The following is a 10,463-nucleotide window of genomic DNA, read 5'->3' on the forward strand; positions in this document are numbered from 1 at the left end:
CATATAATAAATATTTATCTAATATCTATATGTACACTATAAGAACAAAGTGATGCTGAGTTTTACTATGTATAACAAACACTCACTCCCCCAGCCTTTGACAAGTTTTGTTGATTTATTTAACAATTTTAATAAATTTGAAGATAAATAATGACGTGGCTAATATTATACGAAGGCTCTTAAGATTCAATGTAATGATGTAAGATGTAATGAATGCTAGAATACCCTAATTCAATAACAAGGTTTTATTCCTTTATTGCTACAAGAGATGATGTGATTGATGTAAACAGATGTATAATAACAAATCTATAGAATGAAAATGTTGTGAGGTGTGCTTCTTATTCATCATTTGAAAAGTTGTGTTGCCTAACACATTTAATTATTCCAAGTGCCTTTAAAGATCCCAATGTTGTTTGGTGGATAAATTAATGGTCATTATTATCTCCACTGCCTATTGCTATCGAAATTTTTGGAGCAGACCATCTGGCTTGTTTCAAGTGATGAGAGCAGTGGATGCCGCTTGATTTGATTTTTTTTGGAGTCCCCCTCGCCTCAGAATTTCTGTGCATCCGCACTTGGATCAATGGCTCACAATCTGGCGACCCTGAACTACAGAATCCAATAGAGAATACAAATCAAACTCATAAAGATATAACATAATTTTTTAAACTCCTAAGATTAAATCTATTCAATATAAAATAGTACTCTATTTTATTTTTTATTTATAATGTATACAATAGTAATGAAAGACAGATTCCCAAAAAAGTTTGGCTTGAACTTTTAGGCTTGAAAGCTTTATCTCCCGAGAATTGATGGAAGTAAGAAGAATTCCCGTGAGTATGTTCAAAGCATAGTGATATAACATAATTCATCTGAGTGTGTCACGGTACATATTGGTCCTAATTTTCTCTAAAATGTCAGCAATCTGAAGCATGTTGGGTCGTTCTTGAGGGGACTCTCGTGTGCACAGCAGCCCCACGTCCATGATTTCAGTTATCACATTCTCGCTACCTTGGTCTTCTCTCCACAGATTTCTCCACAGATTTAAATCAACTATTTCTCTAACTCTATGCGGGAGATTTTCAGCTGCCCATTTTTGCAAGTTTAATCCATCCTTGAAAATGGCATTCGTTGGCCTCATTCTTGTCAACATCTCTAGTAATAATACTCCGTAGCTGAACACATCTCCTTTGGTCGACACCCTTGCACCCAATCCATACTCTGCAGAATGATTCAGTTAATTTTTTCATTCCAGCATTCACTGATAGGTTTAAATACAAAGTAAAATTAAGGAAACAAACATACCTGGGGCAATGTAGCCTACTGATCCTTTGAGTAAATGTGCGGTGGAAGTCATGGAATCCATAGAGTTGGCCAAGACTATTCTTGCAATGCCGAAGTCTGTCAGATGTGCTGTCATGTCGTCTCCCAACAATACATTACTGGGTTTTAAATCGCAATGCAGAACCTGTACAAAGCATTGGTGATGAAGGTATGCTAAGGCTTGAGCTATGTCAATGGCTATGCTCAGTCTTTCTGTCAAACTCAGTTCACACTCATCTCCGTCAGAGTATAGCCAGTCTTCCAAGCTGCCCTTTTGCATATAGGGGAAAATCAAAGCTTTGAAATCAAGGTTGGAGCAGCAAGTAATGACTCCAACCAGATTTCTGTGCCTGACCCTACCTAAAGCATTGCACTCCCTGTCAAAACTCTGATGAGCTTCTTCATTTTGTAAACTGAGAACCTTAACAGCAATTAGTGTGCCATCACTCATCTCCCCTTTATACACTGATCCATAATTACCAACCCCTAAAAGGTTGGCATCACTAAGCCCATTAGTTGCAGCCATAATATCCTTTTGTGAAATTCTAGGCAAGCCCAAATTCAAATGAAAAGCTTCTGTAGTCTGAAAGTTTGTACTGCTTTTCTTCTTCCCATACTTCCAAATTAAGAAAGCTAAGAAGCAAATGCAAATCAAAAAAGTTGTGACAGCTACAGGAGCTATTATCCTCCAATTTTTCGAATGAGAATTACGAGTGTGAGACACAGGAGGAGGGCATGATGGCATATTATGTATCCATGGTCCACACAGACCCACATTTCCTATAAATGATGTATTAGTAAGCCTTCTGAAAATACCACCTTTGGGCACTTCTCCTGTTAACTTATTCATGGACAAATTCAAGTGGTAAGCATCTTGAGTGTTTCTAGGGACTCTGGTATAGTTCCTGACAAATTGTTCCAGGACAAATCCAGGTCCCCCAAGCTCTGAAGTTGCCGAAGTGAATCTGGTATTGGACCATGCACAGAATTGTGTGATAGATTAAGGTATTGAACTGATGTGCAGCTTCCAATTGTGCCAGGTATTGAACCCACCAATAAATTTGAAGAAACATCTATGGCCTGCACCATTGTCATCTTGCCTATCACTGGTGGCAGAGAGCCTAGTAATAGATTGCTCGACAAGTTGAAATACAAGTTCAGATTCGGAAGAGCAGCTAGCTCTGGTGGGATCTCTCCACTCAGATTGTTGTAAGACAAATCAATCACTTCCAACAGTCGGCAGTCCCCTAGACTAGGAGGAATTTCTCCTGAAAGCTTGTTCTGATGAAGGTATAACACTCGAAGCTGTTGCAGGTGGCCCAAAGAAGGGGGAATTGAGCCAGATAGCTGATTTTGGTATAAAGACATGAGACCTAATCTTGGTAGGTCACCAATTTCTGTTGAGATGTTTCCCTGTAGACTATTTTTTCCTAGGAACAAACGTTCCAACTTTGTAAGCCTCCTCAGTGATGAAGGAATAGATCCATTGAAGAAATTCCACTGTAAATCGAGTAATGTCAAATTACTCAGGTTGGCAATTTGTGGTGGGATTTGTCCATCTAAATAGTTGTAGCTCAAGTTGAAGATAGAAAGCTTGGAAGGAAGGAGATCAATCGATGGTGGCAGAGTGCCAGTAAGCTCATTTTCACCCAAATGTATCTGCTCAAGAAGAGAGCAATTAGACAAGGCAGAGAGAATGACTAAACTATTGCTACTGCCACTCACAAGCCTGTTTGTTCCTAGAAAGAGGCGCTCAAGGTTACTCAATTGACTAAATTCCATTGGAACCGTGCCATCTAGTTTATTGACTCTCAGGTCAATAACATTGAGTTGGGTACAGTTAGAAAGAGAATTTGGGATTCTACCAGTCAGTCGATTACCCCATAGAAGCAGTTTCTGCAATTGAGACAGTTTGGCACCAAACTCCCAGGGAATATTGCCGGACAAACTATTGTTATGAAGCTCCAAATCTTGCAGAGGAGTACAGTTAGAGAGGGAGGCCGGAATTTGTCCTGTAAGATGGTTATGACGAAGGCGTAGCATGTTGAGTTGGGAAAGCATGCCCAATTCGGGAGGAATGGAACCCGAGCCTGTTATTACCCAGAGACAGTACGCTCAACGAGGAACAATATCCCAAGGAAGACGGAATGGAGCCTGTTAACTTGTTATCTGAAAGCCAGAGCATTTGTAATCCTGTGAGAAGCCCTATCTCCGAAGGAATGCCTCCGCTCAAACGATTGCGAAAAACAGAGAATGTTTTCAGTAACCGACAATTGCTAAACGCGGAGGGTACAGAGCCTTCTAATCTGTTCTTGGAGAGGCGGAGGTTCCTCAAACGAGCAAGATTTCCCAATTCAGGGGGAATATTCCCGCTCAGAGCGTTGTTATTGAGGTCAAGCACGCGAAGAAACGAAATATTAGCTAGAAACGGCGATATGGAGCCTTGCAACGACATACCTGTAAGATTGAGTTCCACGACTCGCTGTCTGCGTGTGGAACATTTCACTCCGCTCCAATTGCAGACTGGATGTGTGGAATTCCAATCGCTTAATGAGTTATAGAGATCCACAGTGATACCTGCCCTGAATGCCAACAGAGCTTGTCCGTCCGAAACATTGTTGAGCTGAATCGGTCGTGACAGAACAATTCCTGATGAACAAGAGAGCATTAAGAATAGTATCAAAGTCGCCATTTTTTTTCAGGTTCTTCCTCAACGATACCCTTCACGTCTCTGCCTCCAATTCCACCTCTATTTTGTGATTCATATTCATCCCCCATACATACTTCTGTGACAAATTGACAGGAAAACTACCGATTTTGACAAGAAAGAATACGTGACAATTGACAAGACTACCACCAAATTGACAATCGAGAGAATAAAGTGGATCCATGCCAAGAATTACTTTAGACTGATCTGGATTTGGAAAAAAATTAATTTTAATGTTAGGCTGCTGGCTCTGTATATGGAATGGAGACCTATGCATTATAAATTATGAAGAGGAAATTTTACAGCCAAACTCCACTCGGGTAGATATTTCTTTTCGGCTGTTCTTTAGATGTATCTGTAGGGAAACAGAGCTTTTTTTACATAAATATTTAGGATAAATAATTAGATTTTTCTGTTTTTTTTATTAACAAGATTTTGTTGTTACGAAATTTCTGTCAAATGTTGCCTTATGTCCTCATACTGCTGTTTATGAACATTTTCTGCTTAAATTTAAGCAATTAAGGTGTTCTCATGTAAAATTTTAATTAAAGGAAAAAGATAAATTGGAATCTTTCCCTATTTTAGTGGAGGAGGAGCTCCTTAAAAATTGAAAATAAGCTTTGGAAAAAAGAGTGGGGCTAGAAATAAGCAGTGGCTGCTTATTGAAAAAAATGACATGTGGCTTCACCATGTTTTTTCGCTCTCCTTTTTATTTGCCTACAATATTTCTTAAAGAAATATTACCAATAATTTCATTCACTAAAATGATCTAAGAGGATTATATAAAATTGAGCAGCCATTTTACTATCCATGGGGCCACCTGCTCCACAAATTGCTCCTCAAAAAGTTGCTGCCCTTAGCAGGATGATTTTGTTTTTTGATATGTAGAAAATTGGAGGAAGGCATGTAATCATTCACCCTTGTATAATTAATTTATATTAGCATTCTTTTACCCTCAACTTTTTGGATTTTTGATTGTGCTCTACAAAATCCCGTTTAATGGTTGTTAATGCATATATATTTACTACATTTGTAATGTAGTGATAGTAAAAATAAAATGAAAATGGATAATAATTATGATGAGATATATTCACTTGTAAAATACTATAAAATATCTTTTTGTAGACAAAATTTAAAATATCTTTTTATGGACAAAATTAAAAATATCATAAGAAAATATTTAAACATAACCAACAATATATGACAGTAGAAAAACAAAAAATATACAACATAACTTTAATATAAATGAAAATAAAATAATAAAATATATTAGTTGTGCAATAGAATGAGTTGAAAAAAAATTGAAAAAAATCATGCTTAGGTGGATACATTTGAGTGGTTGTAATCCAAATTTGAGGAGAAAATTTATAATAATTTGAAATAAAAAATAACTAATATTCATATTTAACATTAAAATAATTTTACTTTATTATGTCGAAGGCGTCTCTTATATGAGATGGTCAACCTGCATCTTCAAATCCATGGTGGAGAATTGTTTGAAGGTACTGCAAGACCATTGCAATAATATTGGCCTTTCATTTTTTTTATTTATTACATGCACCACTTTCCCTGTCAACTCCATGCAACTGGCACCGTCTCCTCCAGACCTTTTCATCTATTCTTTCTGACATCTTCTGTGATTTTTGAAAAATTGTCAGGCTCGTCCATTCTACTTATTTTCACCTATTCTTTTTGACACCTCCATTCGATCTGGATCGTTTAACAAGATTCATCTGTAATTAAAATAGCTGATATAGATTGAATACATATTCAATAGGATATTCTTGTCATTGTCAATGATCAAACATACAAGGTAAATGATGATGAGTTGTGTCACCTATTGCATTAATGAAAATGTCGTAGTATCGTCTTCAACCAAAAATGGTGGCCAATGTTTGTAGCGTACAAAGCACTGCATGAAAATATCCAAATTGTACATACGTAGTCTCATACGTACCACCATTTGTGAAGTGCTTTGCAATCGAGCAGTATTCTTCTCCCTCATTACATTCTCTTGCACAATACCCACCGTTACTTCGCTTCAATCACAGAACAACATTTTTTCATTTAATAAAAAACAACCCCAACGTTATTACCACATGTCCAATGACAGAGCGACATCAAAGACAAATTAAATGAAATGCAACTTAAATTGTGTACACATGGCAATACAATTGAAATCGAAAAATCAAAATGATGACTTCTAGATTAGCAAAGTCACATAGCGTAAAAGTCATCATCATTTACCATGTCGTTTACCCTGTATGTTTGGTCGCTGACAATGACAAAAATATCCTACTGAATATGTATTCAATCTCTCTCGGCTAATTTAAATACAATTTGTCATGCACAAGTTTTAGTTGTGCTCACTTCTAACCTCGTATTTGTAAAATCGTAATTCCCCTCCTACATTGGCATAATTCTAGAGCTTTCGAATTTTACTAGGTATCATGGCTTTAACAAGAGTTTGAATTTTAAAACAATATTTTAAATTTTGTATAATATAATTATTAACTTTATTTTTTATTAAATTTTATATTTTTAAATGGAAGATATATTATGTGTTTAGTATTTAATAGTGTTTTTGATTAAGGAAAACAAGTTTTTAAGGGACCAGAAACCTTATACAAGACAGGTTTTAGAAGGACCTGCAACCTGAACTGAAAGATAAACTTGAAAGTCCACTCAAAGAAACATAACACAAATGAGACTCGACACAGCCAAACAAAAGAAGGGGAACAATATAAGAAGGACCCCCACCAAAAACCAGCAGGCTGCAAAAGACCAGCAACCCCAATCCAACCGGGATGGATCAAGAATTTGACCTACCCTTGTGGGAACGAAGGGTCATATCAAAAGAGGACTGGGACAATTTAGATTTTTTACTTTTAACAGTAATCCATCCCTCCTCAACCCTAGCTGTAGCCATTTGCCAAGAGGATGGGTCCAGAATAGAGGACCTCCCATCACCAGGAAGAACAGAGCCAGCATTCAGAGAGGAAGGGAGAGTAGAAATCGGAGAATTAGACAAAGATCCAGCAACAATCTGGGAAGTGGGAAGGTCATCCATCGAGGAAGATGATCCAACAATTTTCAAACCAGTCGGGATGCCACCGCAAGCATCCACACACTCCTGAGGCAAATCTACTTCAGAAATAGAGGAAGCAACTAGAGGCGCAATACCATCGACCTGAGGAACCCACCCAACCACCTGGGAGAAGCTTTTCTTTTTAACAAAACAGTGTTCAGAGGAGACACCCTTCCACAAAGAAGCAGATCTTTTTTTCTTTTTATCTATTTCACACCGTGCAGTAACATGTCCAGTTTGGAAACACCTTCGACATCTAAAGGGGATACCCTCAAAGTAGAGCGGTTGAACCCAAGATCCCAAGGAAGATTCAATCTCTATCTCAGCTGGAAGCCCTTTAGAAACATCAATGCTAACCAAAATCCGAGCATAAGTAGAATGATAAATTTGGTAAGAATCCTTATCAATCATTAGGAATTCGCCTAAAGCCTCCCCCACTTCCTCTAGCAGAGAGTTCATCCATAGATGAAGGGGAAGGTTAGGGAGCCTAACCCAAATAGGAATCTCATTAAATGAATCAGTAGATGGGTTAAAACTCGAGAACCAGGGTTTAACCATCAAAACAAATTTGTCCTCCCAGCTGAAAGGATTAATACATAAATTTTTTGATCTATCCTCTGCATGTTCAAATTTAGCAATGAAAAAGCCCCTGGCTGAAGGAAAAATGTTAACTGAACCTTTTAAGATTGGTTCCCAACTTTGGGAAATCCAAGTGTGCAGTTAAGGAAGGCTTGGCCAAAAGCCCCGAACCCTGCAAATCAGACCATGAGATTCAAACACAGAGGATTTGTGGATGATCTCCTTTTCAGTATTAGCAAACACCCTGAAAGCCAAGGGTTTGCACACGGTAACAGCCACAGGCCCCAAGCCATGAGCAACCCGATCTGTATCATAGGTCGCCGGATGCCCGTCGTCCTCCGTAATATCAATAGGTACACGAGCAACTGAGGCGAGAGGCGAAGAATCCCCCAGATCCCCCACCAAGGCACAAACAAAAACCTCCGCAGAGGCCCCATTCGCAACACACACAACAACCACGCCAGGGGATGCAACAGTCGGGCGAAGAGGAGGCTGGATGACAGCAGCAGCCGGACGGACAATGCCAGCAGCAGTCGGCCTTAGGGCAACAACAGGTGACATGATTTCACAATATGTTTCCCTAGTATTTAATAGTGTTTTTCATATATAAAATTTCTATTAAAATATATTTATTGTTATTATACATTAAGTTTTATATAATATATATTTTTAAATAAAAAATATATTATAATATATAATTAATATATAATACTAATTAAAAAATTAAATATATTATATGTTAAGCATTTATTATTTAATATGGTTAGAAGTAAGTCACTTAATGAAATGATGGGTTTTTGTCACTTTATGGCTTGTCATTCATTATTTTGGTTGTTTGTTTCCCATTTTTCAATCCTTGTCATTTATTTTCTCATTTTATCCATTATTTGTTTATAAGAGATTATATTATTATGCTTTAGTAGGGTTTCATAATATCTTTCCACCAAACTCTATTGATCAATGTCATTGACAACATGGCACAATATGTGTAGTATAGCATGCAAATTTTTAAGAATGGTGTGCAACACAAACCAATGAATAGCCATCATCATAGAGGCCCTTTGTCTCCATCTGAATACTATAATCTCTCTCTCTCTCTCTCTCTCTCTAGATCTCTCCTTATCCTTCTCTCTCTCTCTCTCTCTCTCTCTCTCTCCATCTCTCCTTCCATCCCTCCTACTCTATATCTCCATCTCTCTCTCTCTCTCTCTCTCTCTCTCTCTCTCTCTCTCTCTCTCTCTCTCTCTCTCTCTCTCTCTCTCTCTCTCTCTCTCTCTCTCTCTCTCTCTCTCTCTCTCTCTCCATTTATATATATTTTTTTCTTTATTTTTCTCTCCTTGCCTCTCTCTCAATCTTCCCCCTCTCCCACTCTTTCTATTCCTATCTCTCCCCAACTCCCTATTGTAAACATAACATGAGCATGTTGGTAATAAAACCTTATTGTCTTCTTGATTTAGAGGTTTTATTCCAATCATGTTTGTATCCTTCTAGATAGATGCAAAAATTAGTTAAAGCTACCACCTCTCCATTGAGACCTTTGTAGCACAAAAAACATCATTTTCTATATAGCCTACCAATTCACCTTGTGTAATTTTTTATATTAAATCAAGAAATCCATTTCATGTATTGCACAAATCTACACAAAAATTAGACAAAAAAGTTCCTAATTAAACTTTTTCAGCGTACCCATTGCACACCAAGGTGCAATTGCTAGTTATTGTAATGGATGACAATTAAGATGATACATGTTGAAAGTGTAAGTAATATTTCAAAATGTTTTGTAGCTAAATTTAAATTAATGTCATGGAATTATGTCTAAATTATTTATATTTTAAAAAATATTTTGTAAGTTTGAAAAACAAGTGAATAGTAGAGTAAATTTAAACTCCATAATAATTTGATTTATTATTAATATAAATAAAAAGAATATTATTTATAATATTTAATTATAATTTTTATCGATAAAATTAATTTTAAGGTTAAAATTTAATTAAGTTATGACAAAATAAAAAATATTAAAAATTAGAAGCCTAAAAAAAATATTTTATTTAAGAAAATTAGATAATATATATTTTACATTTAAAAAAAAAATTATAATCTTTAAGGTATATAATACAAATTATTAATTAGAAGATAATTTTATTTATTAATATAATAATTATAAAGTTTATTTTATTATTATAATATATATATTTTCTAAAGTTTAATAAATAACATTATATTTCAATACATATTAGTAAGAAAGAAAATTGTGTTTTGAATAGGATAAACATCATTAAATATTTTTTTAAACATACATTAAAATCGCATAATATGTAAATTTATAAATAAAAAATGTATTGATTGCATTGTAAAAAATTTAAGCATATTTTAGATTGAAAAATTATTTTAATTGAAAGATAAAATATATGTGAAAGTGGATAATTTTATTAGAAAGTATTAAAAATAATAACAGTTCAAGATATCATTAAAATAAATCAAACCTTCCTAGCATAACATTAACTATTTAAATTGTAATGAACTCTTAAACCATATCAAAATGACAAAAGATTGTATCGTAAAAGAGGCAAACCAAAAATATAAATCTAGAAATTTTTATAAATATAAATCACTTCTTACTAAGTACAAAATTAACAATAAAATTTTCTATTTTAAAAATCTTAAGATCAAATCCAAATTTTCTTACAAGATTTTCTTGAGAACATTTTTTTGGATAACTAGAACAAGGTTGTTGACAATCTTTCTAGAAAGAATTTAGTTAGAACA

General features: G+C 35.4%; 2 protein-coding genes across 2 annotated transcripts; both read right to left on the reverse strand.

The window, feature by feature from the left end:
- Window positions 1-382: 382 nt before the first annotated feature.
- LOC131055537 (probable LRR receptor-like serine/threonine-protein kinase At3g47570) lies at window positions 383-2,317 on the reverse strand. The gene is made up of 2 exons (XM_057990004.2): window positions 1,306-2,317; window positions 383-1,221 (listed from the first exon to the last, which is right to left on the reverse strand). The coding sequence occupies exons 1-2, from the start codon at window positions 2,171-2,173 to the stop codon at window positions 869-871; spliced, it is 1,221 nt and encodes a 406-aa protein (XP_057845987.1). The 5' UTR covers window positions 2,174-2,317; the 3' UTR covers window positions 383-868.
- A 6-nt stretch (window positions 2,318-2,323) lies between these two features.
- LOC131055536 (putative leucine-rich repeat receptor-like serine/threonine-protein kinase At2g24130) lies at window positions 2,324-8,258 on the reverse strand. Its single transcript, XM_059212388.1, has 5 exons — window positions 7,883-8,258; window positions 7,001-7,324; window positions 3,547-3,972; window positions 2,477-3,413; window positions 2,324-2,336 (listed from the first exon to the last, which is right to left on the reverse strand). The coding sequence occupies exons 1-5, from the start codon at window positions 8,256-8,258 to the stop codon at window positions 2,324-2,326; spliced, it is 2,076 nt and encodes a 691-aa protein (XP_059068371.1).
- Window positions 8,259-10,463: the final 2,205 nt, after the last annotated feature.

The sequence above is a fragment of the Cryptomeria japonica genome, chromosome 10 (assembly GCF_030272615.1).
Source record: "Cryptomeria japonica chromosome 10, Sugi_1.0, whole genome shotgun sequence".
Classification (NCBI taxonomy): domain Eukaryota; kingdom Viridiplantae; phylum Streptophyta; class Pinopsida; order Cupressales; family Cupressaceae; genus Cryptomeria; species Cryptomeria japonica.

Coding starts and splice junctions, on each gene's coding strand:
- LOC131055537 (XM_057990004.2), bottom strand. CDS start 2,173: ATGAATAAGTTAACAGGAGAAGTGCCCAAAGGTGGTATTTTCAGAAGG. Junction 1,222..1,305: donor AGTAGGCTACATTGCCCCAG/GTATGTTTGTTT, acceptor ATCATTCTGCAG/AGTATGGATTGGGTGCAAGG.
- LOC131055536 (XM_059212388.1), bottom strand. CDS start 8,258: ATGTCACCTGTTGTTGCCCTAAGGCCGACTGCTGCTGGCATTGTCCGT. Junction 3,973..7,000: donor TGCTGGCTCTGTTCTTCCTG/GTGATGGGAGGT, acceptor CTTGTTCATCAG/GAATTGTTCTGTCACGACCG. Junction 3,414..3,546: donor TCGCAATCGTTTGAGCGGAG/GCATTCCTTCGG, acceptor GGGTAATAACAG/GCTCGGGTTCCATTCCTCCC.